Raw genomic sequence first — 13,723 nt, 5'->3', positions numbered from 1 at the left:
TTATACCAAACCCAGTAGTCTCAGAAGCCTAGAAAATAAAGAGACTGGGACTTCTTTCTCTTGCGATTAAAGATTAGGCCCTTTCTGTCATCTCAGTGCAGGAATCCAGGACAAAGCATCCTGATTATCCTTCTCTATGCAGCTCTCACCTTTGCCAGTGGCTGCCTTGGATTCTCCTTGAGCTTTCTCTGTGGGGCAGACACTTCACCAGTCATGGCAAGGATTCTCCACTGCGGTGACTTCACACATGCACTGCAAGCCATGGTGTGGAGTGATGTGTTTCCTTCCTAGGCTCAGCACTCACTGGTACCCACAGCTGGGATGGACAGAATCCCTTCAGAGCTGGACTGGCTCACCAAGGTCCACATTTCATTTTCTGGCACACAGAAAGCAAAGTCTGAAGGGAACGGAAACAGATGGGACATTTGCCTCGGAAATCTCTTGGCACAACAAGTCACCCCCACCCAAACCAGTATGACCTGACCAGCCATGCCCACACTGACCCGGCCTGGTGCACCTTGGTCTCCCCCCAGCTCCAGTCGGGTAATACCCCCCGTGCTGCACTGTTCTTGTTGCCGGTTCCTCCTCTGCCACCTCATCCCAGCCAGCAAACACAACTTCTACCCGCGCAAGTTATCGCTCCCGTTCCCGCTCGCTTTTCACCGCTGCTTTGTCCTGCCGCTCCTCAGGCTGCGTCTCCCCTCCCCTCCAGTGCCCACTGAGGGGAACGGGCCCATCCATAAGGCGTGGAGCCGCGGTGAGGGGCGGCCGCTCCCAAGGCGGGCACGGTCCGAGCGGTCCCGCTCTCCCCTCTCTTCCCTCCGCCGCCTCAGGCGCTGCCCGCCGCCCCGCCCACTCGCCGCTGCGGCCTCTCTGATTGGCCAGCGGGGGAACCTCAGCGGGCCGCTCTTCACCACATAAGGAGCGGCGGGGCCGGCGCGGCCCTCACTGCCCGCCCCCAGCCCGGGCGCAGCGCGGCTCGGCGGGGCCGCCTCGTCCTCCTCAGCGGCCGCGGCTCCGCTCCCCGCCAGGCCATGGCCGAGCTCAAGTCGTTGGGCGGAGAAGCGTACCTGGCGCTGCCGCCGGGGTACGGCCCGTCCGCCTTCGCCTATGGGGCTGTGCGCGGCGGTACGGAGGGCCCGCGGGGAGCCTACCCGGGGGGCGGCGGAGCGGACTTCCATCCCGGAGCGCTGGGCAAGTCGGCGGAGAGCAGCGGCGAGCAGAGCGGCGACGAGGAGGACGGCTTCGAGGCCGGGGTGAAGGGCGGCGCGGGCTTCGAGCGAGAGGGCAAGCTGAAAGGGGGAGCCCTGGGTAAGAAGCCGAAAGAGCAGCGCTCGCTGCGCCTCAGCATCAACGCGCGGGAGCGGCGGAGGATGCACGACCTGAACGACGCGCTGGATGGGCTGCGCTCCGTCATCCCTTATGCCCACAGCCCCTCGGTGCGGAAACTCTCCAAAATCGCCACCCTGCTCCTGGCCAAGAACTACATCCTCATGCAGGCGCAGGCCCTGGAGGAGATGCGGCGGCTGGTGGCCTACCTGAACCAGGGCCAGGCGCTGAGCGCCCCGCTGCCCGCCACCCTCAACCCCTTCGCACAGTCGGCCGTGTACCCCTTCGGCGGAGCGGCCTTGCCCGGCTGCCCCGAGAAATGCACTGCCTTCACAGGAGCCGCCTCCCTCTGCAAACACTGTAACGACAAGCCTTGACTTCTGCCTTCTGCGGGCTTTCGGGGGGTTATTTTATTTATCTTTATTTTTTGGGGTTTTTTTTTTTCTGTGTGCTTTTCTTTCCACCGCCATCAGCCCCGGCTTCCCACCATCAGTTAAGTCTGGGTTTTCTTTCTGTTCGCTTCTCTTAAAACACCCCTGTCCCCACGCCCCATCTGGAGATGTCTGGCAGTTTATGTGGACCCCAAAAGCACCCGCTTACAACTTTTAGCTCCCCTTCCACACATGCAACTCCCATCTGTAGAGTTATTTCCTTCCCAGCCTGTTAGTGGACTGTGAGCGTGATGTTGCTTTTCTGCTTGCTCTGATCTGCAAAGTTTTTGAGCAGTTTTTAAACTAAACTATAGGAAAACAGGGAGAGAGATTGATCTGGAAATGGAAACCCCAGCGAGTTCTCTTTGGTCTTGATCAGCTTGTGTTTAAAACATAGCTTAAAAGGAGGGAGGGAAGCAAAATCCAGCTGCAAAACTATGCAACGGTTCAGAATCATGGGGGTGGGGGGATGTAGCCAGCTCGGCTTGGACTGCACCCAGAAAGCCAAATGGAAATGTCATTTGGTCAGCTTTTGGGAGGGGGGGGGAAAGTTTGGTGCTCTTGGTAAAACTGTACATGCTTCAAAATAAGATGCTTTTTTCTTCTTTTTTCTTTTTTCTCTTAAAAAGAAAAAACCAGCCTGTTTTTGAACTGAGAGGAACCTGTGATTGTATCTACTGCTTGCTCTTTGCCTGTTTCTCATCTTGGTGAAGTTTTCCAGGTGATTTTCCAAAGTCATTGCTCATCATGATAAACAAAAGCAAAAGGTCACTTAACGTATTTATATGTATTTATAATAAATAAAAGACATGAATAACCACTTTCTCTGTCCTACATGTCTCTAAAGCCAGCTGGCAGTCAAAGCAAAACCTCTGCTGAAGGAAGGTAAAGTGGAGGCAGTCCTTTGCAGAGGAGCAGCGTGGTGAAGTTAGGTGAATGATGGGAGTACTTGGAAAAAGCTTGTGAACATTCAGCTCCTCATCGGCAAGGATTTGTTTTTTCTCCAGTTTCGCATGAATCGTGAGCACGTAAATGTTGTTTATGCCTGACAGAGCTAAGTAGAAAGAGATTCAGCTTCTGTATTTTGATGCTTGTGGGAGAACGCTGTGCCCTGAAAGTGGTGTTTGAAAGGGGGTATTATAGAATCAAGCTTAGCTTTGTGGACACCCATGTAAGTCGTGGCTGGGGAGGAAATTGCTTAAAGACTGTGCTTATCTCTTTAGCTTGTTTTCTGTTATTCCCACAGCTTGACCCTAGACTTGTGTGTGGGGTTCGGGCCACTTAGTATCATGGCTAAACTAATGTCTAGCCAAGTATTGACTGTGTTAGTACAAGTTACACAGTGAATCCCTCGCTGGTGAAGTTACAGATGTTGCTTGTGCTGGTTTAATTTGATTTTCTGGTTTATGATGTCTAACGCTTTGGTGCCTTGTATGCTTCACTAATCACTATATAATAATAGTAATAATTAAGGTGCATCCAGTGATTTCTGTTCAGATTGGAATACCCACCCAATGTCAGAGCAACCGCATAAACTGGTACATTCACAGCCTGAGGGGCTGGAGCTGTCCGTGGCCATTTGTGTTAGGAGCAGGGTGTAACTATTTAGGGTTATTAAACCAATTTCCATGCCTGTCGCTAGTGTTATGCTAATGTGAAAAGGACTGCCATCCCTCTAAAGCTGCTTGTCCGTGGCACTTAATTTTAATTAATACATTTCCAAAAGATTTTTTGTGTTTGGAAAACCAAGTGCGTGATCAAGCCTCGTTCATAAAGACAGATGCTTAAAAGTGGTTCCTGCATGTTTCCAGTTTTATATCTTAATTTCATTTTTTACAGCATAGTTTTACAAACAGTTTATTTGTAGTGCTTTTCATTTATTCCATAAAAGCAAATCTTGAAAATACTCTTTCAAAGGCATCTGAGGAAGCAGAAGCCGACCAAAACCACTGCTGAAGCAGAAATGGCTGGAAACTGCAAATCAGCAGAGGTCATTTGCTGACTGAGTTGCTGCTACATAATATTTGGGAGGAAAAAAAAAAGGTCAGTTTAGCAGAGAATGGTGAGGTTTCGGTAAATATGTATTACTTCTGGTTAAAATTATAGAAGATTGAGCACTTGGGAAGAGTTAAGTGAAGATTAGTTTAATTGTTCATTTCTCACCAAAACTGAAATAGTTGGAGAATAAAGTATTTAACAGCTTAATATTAAATAGGAGTTGAGTTTGGGTAAAGACTTGCACTAGTAATAATGGAATTTAGAATTGCTTCTTTCTCAAAACAGTATGGCAACAAATGTGGCTTGCTGATTTTAGAGCCTAAAAAAAGTCTTCACAGCCTTAGAGACAAGCTATTTCTGGAACAATGGTTTTTAGTATCATGAGGGTTTAATTTTTCCCCTATAATTTACATGAGTAAAAAGCTTCCTCATATTACTGTATCTACCTAGAATCCTAAAAATACGCCGTTGGAGAGTCCTTGGAGTATGTGAGAGCCCACTTTAAATTAAAAAATCTCAGGAGGCTGAACAAGGAATTTCAAATGTAGGAGATAAAACCTGCATTAAAGAGAACTTTGATAGGAAAAATAGCAAGCTTGAGTGTCTAAGTATCATTAAAAGGCTAGGTGTTAAAAAAGAAATGTAGAATGTAGCAAAGCAATGCTAGAGAAACTTGTAAATCATGGTTAAAGTCGACCTTAAAGTACAGGGGAGTTAATTCAAAAGCAACAAATCCAATCGTAACCTTTGCTGTGATGAACATGTTAATATCAAAATAAAACTTGCCTGACTTCTCAGTTAATCTGAAAGTTCGGAGCTATGAGTTGCTTCTACCCACCACAGACCTGCGGGATGTTAACTCTTCTCACTCAGTTGAATCCCATGCTGAGCCCGTTGCATTTCCCTTTGACAGGGAGAATCTGTGTCGATGTGATTTATGCTTTGTGCTGAGCTGCTGGTAAAACTACTGCCAAGGGAATGCCTAATACTGCTGGAAAGATGATTTTGTTGGGAGGGTATGAACCAGCACCTGATTATTGTGTGTGTGAAGCACGGTTTCTAACCTTGCAGATGTGCATGGTTATCCTGAGGATGAGATCCTGTAACTCGTTATTGGCTTTTCCCCTTCTCTGGCATATGAAAAACAGCTTACTTTGTGTACCATGTAAGGTTTTAAGTGTCTGCTTCCTGCTGATGTTTCAGAGAATATAAAGGGAAGACTTCAAAATGCTGAAGGTCTTTTTATTTCTGCTTAAGTGTTCTTGTTATGATGCCTGCTTTTTTTCTTTTTCCAAGAAGGATTTATGGTATGTGCTCAGATGGAATTGAAATACAGATCATGTGTTCTAACGTACTCTTTATCCTGGTATGTTCATACTCTGAAGAAAGCATAATGCCAACTTCAATTAAAGATAATATATTGTTTTCTAACCTCACTTAGTTTTTCTTTGAACTGCAAGAACGATCAGCATGAGGTGTTATAAGGAGGAGATGCAAAGAGAAAATGCTCCACTGTATATTAGTAATTTTTAAGCTGCATAATTCTACTCACTAACCAAAAGTAAGGTTTTACTAACCAGTATATATAACCTTACTAATCGGGAGCTGGAAACTGTTGTCAGTTTGCACTGTGTCAGTCAAGATTTAACATGAGCAGCCTTGAGCTTGCAAGGTAAAATCTTGTTTAACCAAATAGAGAGAAGCAACAGGTTTGAAGATGGAGGGCCAGGAAGGTGACTGTCTACTTCAGACACCAGCAAAACCTTAGATCAGTTGGAGTTCTTCAAAAGAAGCCAAGAGCCATGTGGTTTTCCTTGTTCTTTAACCGGTACTCTGACGTGCTGCCGCTGTATCTGACTATTGCTGCATGCTGAGCTTGTTTCTGAGCCTTTAGAAACTGGTCAATGTTCTCAGATAATTTTTTGAAGTTGTTCTTTGCATATATCCATAATTTCCATTTTAAAATCATAGTTGGCATTTTACAAGGGTAAAATGTACGTAGGATCTGATCCTGCGGCCGATTTACTAATTGGCAGCATTTCTGGCGCTATTAGTGACAGCAAGATGGGGCCTGATGCTGCAGGGCACAGTGGTGGTTTCTGAAACCAACATAATGCTGCCTTTAAGAGGCTCCAGAGGACCAGAAAAATCTGTACAAGCTTTATCCCTTTACTGTATTAGCCTTGTAACGTAACTGTAAGCATAGGGCATGATGGATAAAGACCTCACTTAAAAGCTCTCAAGGTTCTTGAGACCAAACCTGCTTATTGCCAGCAGGTCAGCAGCAAGGGAGCCATCCTGTGTGTCCCACAAGGCTGTGTTCTCACCAGTGGCAGGTTTCTAGTTGTTTTCCACAACTCGGATTATTTAGCTTACTATTTAGGAGAACAAACCCAAGCATTCGACATTGCACATATCCCCTCCTGTTCCTACAGCATGTGTTCAAACAAGTGTATTTCCTTAAAGCTAGAGGTTGGACTTTGCAGTGTTACGGACATTTATTTATATCTGTGCTCGTTGTCTGCCGTGTGAATTGTCGGCAGAGAAATCACTGCTCTGGTCTCAAACGAGTGAAACCACATTTAAAGAATACTAGGATATACCACCCACTATTTTGAATTGTCAAAACCACTTTTACTTTGTTATCTTGCATTTGATAGAATTCTGATTAGTGTTGCACAGGAGAAAAGTTGGGGTTTTTGTTTTCGCTAATCCTGATTAAGGCTAGAAAACACTCTTGATTACAGTAATTTTAATAATGTAAATTTGTGATTTGTTCTTTAGTCTTTAATCCCCTTTGGCATTTCGTTCAAAGGGAGATGAAAAATCCAGGGATTTATAACATTGAAATCGGTCATTCCAGGAATGCTTCTCGGGCAGTTTTCCTTCTACCTGAAATAAAAAATACCTAATGGATAACAAAATATTTTGCTATGAAATTAGAAATGTTTGCATGAGGTTTTTCTTTAGAAAACAGCTTAATGTCAAGCATTTTTTCTTTAGACTAAAGTGTATGTGTGTAAGAAAATAGAAGCAATTATCAAAACAAAGAATGTATTTGAAATCTTTGGCATTTATTCAGATGATTTGAAGTAGGATTTTCACTATGAAATTATCTTTTCATAGTCAAAATTCACATTAATTCTTTTACCCATTACCTCAAATAGTTACTTCTATTTGTATTTATGAATACATAGAGTTTTAAAACAATCCAGTTCGTTTTAGTGCTCTTAGCTTCATTTAAGAGTGAAATTTCAGTTGATGTTTATTCCTGAAATGCTGAACCGTTTCGAGCATAGCTCTCAGTTTCTTTCAGGCCAAATAGATTGAGATGAAGTGTTAGTGCTAAATTAATTTGTAGAGATATTTAGCCAAGTTATTTCAGATATAAAAAATGTGTGGTTTTATTTTGTTGCTATACTTAAGTTGGTGAAATTTGCAGAAGATAAATGTGTGATGTCTTACACAACAGAGAAGGAGAACATGATGGGTTTTGAGCTCCCTGCCTCAGTGAAACAGTTAAAAATACATAATTTCATTATTATTTAACATTACTTTAATTTTCAGGTCTTTATTTTCATCAGTGATTCATCTTCATTGAAATCTGTTTTGTTAATGCCATTTATATCTGCTTTATTTCTATTTCCCTGTGCTAACACTAATGTTTTGTGTGTTTATGTACATCGATACAGACTTGTACTATGAATATAACCCAACCTCCCTCAGCTGCCACTGGGGAAAAAAAAGCTCTCTGCTCTTTTGCCTTAAGTATTTCAAAGGGAAAAACATGGCTGAGCAAAGAACCATCACCCCAGTTTTTCCTCCAAGCCCACTTTTGTCTAAAGTAATGAGGCCATAGTCAGTTGGCTCCAAGGAGCGTTGTGATTTAGTGTGACGTACAGTGAATCATTGCAGATCCATTCGGACTGCATTCGTTATTTTAATGAGACAGAGGCAAATCTGGTTTTTTGGCCGCAAACCTTAAGATGCAAGCATAATGTGAAATGTTTGTTGATTGCCACAAGACAACTGACATTATAGATTTTTATCGCCATCATTATGGGGTTTAAAACTCACCACTTCCCAATATGTTTAGCCCTTTCCCCCCTCCCCTGCAAATGACAGGACAGTTACAGTGCTGACATTAAAAAGCAAAAAGCTCATCTATTTATTTCCTGCACTTATTAAAAGCTTATGTTGCATCTTAGGGTCTTCACTGAGTCGTTTCATTCCCGCTTTCCCAGAGGAGCAGGAAAACCCCGACCGCAACCCAAAAAAGGTCACATTCAATTGGGCGACAGCAGCACTAGGTCCCCACCAGCCTTTGCTTGATGTAGTATGAGAAATGACACGGAGGCGGGCATATCTCTGCACAAACAGTAATCACAGTAATGGTGTTCATCGGAATTTACTAGTGCTCAACTTTTCTGGAGTCTGGAGTAGTGTTTCCTCTTCTGTGGTACCAGTAAAGAATTTATGGTGCTTGTAGTTGCCTTCAGGCAAGCGGCAGCCAATTCGTAAGAGAAAAGCTTCCAAAATGAGGCTACACTGGTAAATGTGGGGGTGTGTGCAGGTGTGTTTGTGTAAAATGCACATCCATGGGCAGGATATGTGGTTGCGTATTTGTCTTCGGGTGTATTGCACCTGTGCCTGAAGGAATGTTTCTATCATTGATTTACCTGATTTGTCTCCTTTCCATCAGTTGGTGGTGGTTTCTGTCTGCATAAAACTTTGTGCATCATTTAGCATGAGGTGTCCCTGCCCATGGCAGGGGGGTTGGAAGTAGGTTATCTTAAGTTCCTTTCCAACCCTAACTATTCTATGATTTGATGGTAGCACAGACAGTGTCATTGCACAAAGACCTCTGCTCTCCTGGAAAATGGCTTTGACCTGTTCAACCTGACAAACCTATGAATAATACTGTTCATCCTTTCGTTTTACCCCTAAAATACCCAGAAATGATGTTTTCAGACAAGACAGGGTGTTGGTTTCTCATTCTGCCTCTGGCAGCTTTGCAGTGAGCACAGCAGAGGACCAGGTACCTCTTTGCTTTTCCTACTTTCCAAATGCATGCATCTTATTTTTATTGATATGCTAAAAGTAGATGTCATGCCTGGCGCTCCTCACAGAGGTGTCATGAAGAAATCCTTATGCCTCCTATTTGAGAACTGAATTACCTTAAGTGTGTTTTATCTCCTGGCAACTTCAGTGTAAAGCGAAGCACGCAGCTGACAGCCATAGTGGGTGCGCTCTGTGTTTACAGCAGAACTGGGGCTGTAGGGGAAAAAGATGAGAATCTCTTGGCAAATGTTAAAATGGCTGCTGACTGGGAGGCCTCTGGCTCAGTTTTGCATCCTTTCCAGTGTCCAAGACAATAGAATTTTACTTCTAGCAAGTTTTCCCCCTTTGGCTTCTTCCCCTTTCTTGCCTCAATCTGTTTCTTGGAAGATTTGAGGACAGGAAACACTTTAGTTACAGGAGCTCTATTACTTCTAACAGTCCTTTTTGCAATTGAATGTGGCACTGTATAAAATAATCTTGGTACGAGGAGATTGCACAGCATAGGTAAGCTTATTCCTGTGTGACCTGACTCCTCTTTCAGGTGCTTGCTTGTAGCAGCTCTAAAATACCCTTTTTTCTTGGGGTCTGGGGGAGGCTGTGCAGCAAAGAGCATCTTTTCTCAAGTGTTTCTTTGCAGACATTTGGGGGTCTGTTTTATGTCACCATAACCAAAATCCCTTTTCAGGCAGGAGATTTTCCTCTCCTTTGTGAGCTCTTGTTTGCACTTGTTAAGACCAGACTGCTTGTTGATCTTGCAAATCATCTCCCCTGTAAATGCTTCTGCCCTCGGTGGGATTCCGATCCAGCCTCAGACAGAATGGTTTCTATATCAATATGTGAGAAATGAATTCTCCATCACATAGAGCATTCACATCGAGATTTTTACTGGGTTTTGGTTTTGGAGTTGAACCAAATTTGGAAGCAGCATCTGATCGTTTTAATGAAATTCTGCTGCTTTTGACTTCCTCCTGCAGTTGCCTTGCCCTGAGGCACAGGACAGATCAAGGCGTTTGCCCGTGGACACACACTGACTTGAGCGAGTGGCTCTCAGGGTTTGAATTCAGTTGATCGAAGCTTGCTGCTTTCCTAAATCAGCTGCACATCACGCTGCCTCCTCGGCAGCATTCGTGCTGACATTTCTCTCTCTCTCAGCATACTTGGGGGCTCTGGGAAGATTGAGCCTTTATTGTGGCAGTGGTGTCACCCAAGTCACCTCCTGGCTCCTTCTGGAGCAGTGATAGCCAATGGGAAAGGAGGTGTAGCTTCATCTTGGCTATTTTCTAGCAGTCTCCTGCTGCTACAATAGCCTGAGGCGACTTGAACCTACCCTGGGGACCAGCCAGTCCCCAGCTGCTTCCAGAGTGGAGAAGCATAAAGGTGGCTTCAAGCCACCTTTGTTCTCCAATCCTCGTCTTGCACTGAGCACAGACGAGCCTCAGGGGAGAAACTGGGCCAGAGCTTATGAAATGCTTTGCTATAGAAACATGCCCTCACTGCAAAATGCAGCTTTGTGGTTCTCTGAGCTCCTGTCTCAACACCCTTCGCTTCTTGCCTTGCAACAGGGGAAGATGGCTTTCTCTGTCAGTGTCACCATCTAAGCCATAGGGTCCTACCTCAGAGAGAGTCCTGCACAAACCCGGTGATCCCAGGGAGCAAGACTGATACATGGCGGGAGGAGGAGGTATTACCACTGTCTGCACAACTCGTTGTTTTTATTTTTCCAAGGAAAATGGGCACTTTTAACAGGGATTCTTTTTATTCATACACTCGCATCCCTACTTCAGCCAGCCTGTGGTTTTGAGCCAGCCCAGGTTTGCTCTCACCCATCTTGAGGTGATTATACTTACACACCTGTAATTCCCAGTTAAACACCCAACTTTCGGTTTTCATACCATGGAGTTAATCCATTTCCAACACTAATGTTGCCCAGTATTACTCTCCTGACGTCAGGGACCCTTCTCATTTTCAAATGAGACAAGTGCCAGCCTCATGAAATTCACTTTTTGTGATCAGCATTATTTGGGCAGTCAACTTCCGGCACTTCATTTCTATTCTCTGGCCCTTCCCATAAATTCCTGTGTAATGCCCAACATTGCTGACAGCACGCATGCATTTCTGCTGGCTGAAACACTTTTAGTGGCTGTTTTTAGTTGCCTGACATGAAATAACTGTTTTCACCTACCCAATGGCATTGAAGACTCTGCTAGGCAATGACATGAGGAGTGATGTGGTCAAAAGGAGACAACCCAGGTGACCAGGTAAGGCACAGAAGATACTTCATTCAACCCTGACATGTCTGCTCATTTGCTGAACATCACAGGTATGTTCCACAGCATAACTCTCATCAGGTCCTGCAACTGGAGCAACGCTCATCTTTTGCACTTTAATATCATCTAAAAGCTTCTAAAAGCTCCTCCAAGCAGCTGCAGGTTTAGGTTTGGCCAGCAGAAGGTGGCACAGCCTCAGTGACGTGAGGGACGTCTGGCTCAAACAAGAATGCCCCATAACCAATATGATCATGGCAAAGGCTGATTTTTCTTGTCACAAATCTTCTGATGACTCTGGAATGACTTTCACCCTGTTTGCTACTGGCCTACATTTCATTAGCTACATTATCTGAGCTGCCAGCCTGAAACACTCTATTTGAGTTAGACCAAAAGCTTATTCTGGTCTCGATGTCAGTTCGGATGTGGTTTTACCCTGAATTTCATTTAGTTCAGGTGTTAAAATCAGAGACCAGTACACCCCAAATAGAAGGCACAGGATAGTGGAGTTTAACCCAAATATGATTAACATTGAGGTAAAAACATGTATAGCTTGAGGTAGACTGAAGACCCTCCGTTCACATAAACTTGGCCATCACAACTCAGTGATCTTGCTTTCTAGTATCTCTGTAGATGGCCACGGACAGAGCAGACAAAGTCTCGTCATTCATTCAGGAGTTGAGAAGTGGAAATTCCATCTTTCCTCTTCATTTTCTCTGGGAAAATCTTCTGACTAATTTATGGAGTAGTTAATCTGGTTTCGCACGTGCATGGGTAAATGAGCATGTCGTGTGTCTTTGCGTGCAGGAGCAAGAATTATTTCCTGATGGCAAGATAATGGAAACATATTGGGGGTGAGAGAAGGCTTTCATTAGAGAAGCACAGCTTCACAAGGATGGTTCTTGCATATGAATCGTGACTCATCTGCTCCAGCCTGAGAAACTCACTGGGAGTCAGATTATTGTGCTTAACTCAACAGCTAAAAGTCAGACAGCTAATTAAGCCTGCGCTGCCTCCATCCTGAAGAATAATAGATAACGGTTTCCCAAGGGTAATTCGTGTCACTGTAGAATAGGTGGACAAGTTGCCTTCTGGGGATGCTTATCTCTTGACATTGACTGCAGAAGCTACACAGGTAACTTAAAATAGATGCCTGTTTTTCAGACACATAAACACAGTGAGAGCAGCCCTCGTCTTACTGCCTTGTGCTAGAATTAGGACTTAAAACAAGAGCTTAAAAGGTTGCAGTTTCCTGGCAGTCAGAATAACCTGGCCCCAGTAAGAAGCAGCCCATCAGCAGTCAGAATAACCCAAGGCAATGTGAAATTAAAAGCAGGTTTAACTAAAGCTGCCGAGGGAAAGTGTTTATGTCTGTGGGAAGCAAGTGTGGTCACTAAATAATACGGCATAATAACAATGAAAGAGATAAATGAATAGGGGTAAATGAAGCAAATCATACTGGCAAACCTCAGAGTTAGGATCTTAAAGTTGACGGTTGCAGACAGTGCAGGACATGCAGTGTTAATCCTACTGACTTCAGGATCATAGAATTGTTGAGGTCGAAAAACACCTTTAAGATCAAGTCCAACCATCAACCCAGCACTGCCAAGTCCACCACTAACCCATGTCCCTTAGTGCCACATCTACATGTGTCTTAAATACCTCCAGGGATGGAGACTCCACCACTGCCCTGGGCAGCCTGTCCCAGTGCTAGACAATCCTTTTGGGGGAAGAAATTTTTCTTAATATCCAATCTAAACCTCCCTCATGCCGTTTTCTTTCTCCCTATTGCTTGTTACCTGGGAGAAGAGACTGACACCCAGGCAAACTGAATCTATCACACAATGTATTTGAGTGGATGAGGTCAAATTTGTACCTCTTTGTTGCCCAGCAACTGTAGCTGAGCATAGTGATGTTATTTGCTATAAGAAGGTGTTGCACAGACACACGTTCAAAAACAAGCCAGCCTGAACCTAGTGAAAAGTCCTGATCCTATAGTTGTGAACTGGAAGAAAGCTCTTCACATGCAAGGTGGCATTTTGCACCTGAGAACACAGCAAATACTAATGCATTTCTGAAATGCATAGTACAGCACTGCATTATATGCTTACATCTGAGTAATGTAATGTGAAAGTGGCCTAATGCAGTATGTTATTTGTCCTGATATAGTCTGGAGCTTCCGTGAACAGATACTAAGGAAGCTGTGAAGCTGTCATGCTTTGTAGAGGCTACTCAGAGGCTGGAGATTGAGTAGCTATGATTCTAGAATGCAATTGTGCTTTTAAAGCATCTCATTTCCATGGGTGGAGCCTTCACAGACACCCAGAAGATTGTTTAACTGATGTCCATAACTCTTCCCCGGTTTAAGTAGGGCAGCAGAGAGGGCACTGATCCATGATGCACTGCCATTTGCTCTCAAGGCTTGACAGCAGCATTCCATATGTATCTACTGGAAAATAGTCTTAATTTCCCCTCCAACACAGCAATTTGCCAGCCAAGAGATCTGCAGACTCTGGATCCAGTGATGGAGTGAGGGTGGGAAGAGTCATCCCTGTTAACCCGTGACTGCTGCATTTGTCATCCTTACAAGGACGTTAGACACAGTGAAATGAGTTCTGGTGGAAGCCTGTGCCTCCCAGA

The 13,723-nt window shown here is 44.4% G+C and overlaps 1 protein-coding gene across 1 annotated transcript; it reads left to right on the top strand.

Moving 5' to 3' along the window:
* Positions 1–1,011: 1,011 nt before the first annotated feature.
* BHLHE23 (basic helix-loop-helix family member e23) lies at positions 1,012–1,752 on the top strand. The gene has a single exon (XM_057400899.1). It carries the CDS (start codon positions 1,035–1,037, stop codon positions 1,704–1,706), a length of 672 nt encoding a protein of 223 aa, XP_057256882.1. The 5' UTR covers positions 1,012–1,034; the 3' UTR covers positions 1,707–1,752.
* The last annotated feature ends 11,971 nt before the right edge of the window (positions 1,753–13,723 follow it).

The sequence above is a fragment of the Pezoporus wallicus genome, unplaced genomic scaffold (genome assembly GCF_028554395.1).
Source record: "Pezoporus wallicus isolate ANWC-B61680 ecotype Strahan unplaced genomic scaffold, APGP_CSIRO_Pwel_v1 contig_11133, whole genome shotgun sequence".
In the NCBI taxonomy this organism is placed as follows: Eukaryota; Metazoa; Chordata; class Aves; order Psittaciformes; family Psittacidae; genus Pezoporus; species Pezoporus wallicus.
The sequence above is the reverse complement of the archived record's forward strand: the minus strand, read 5'-3'. Positions and strand labels throughout refer to the sequence as shown.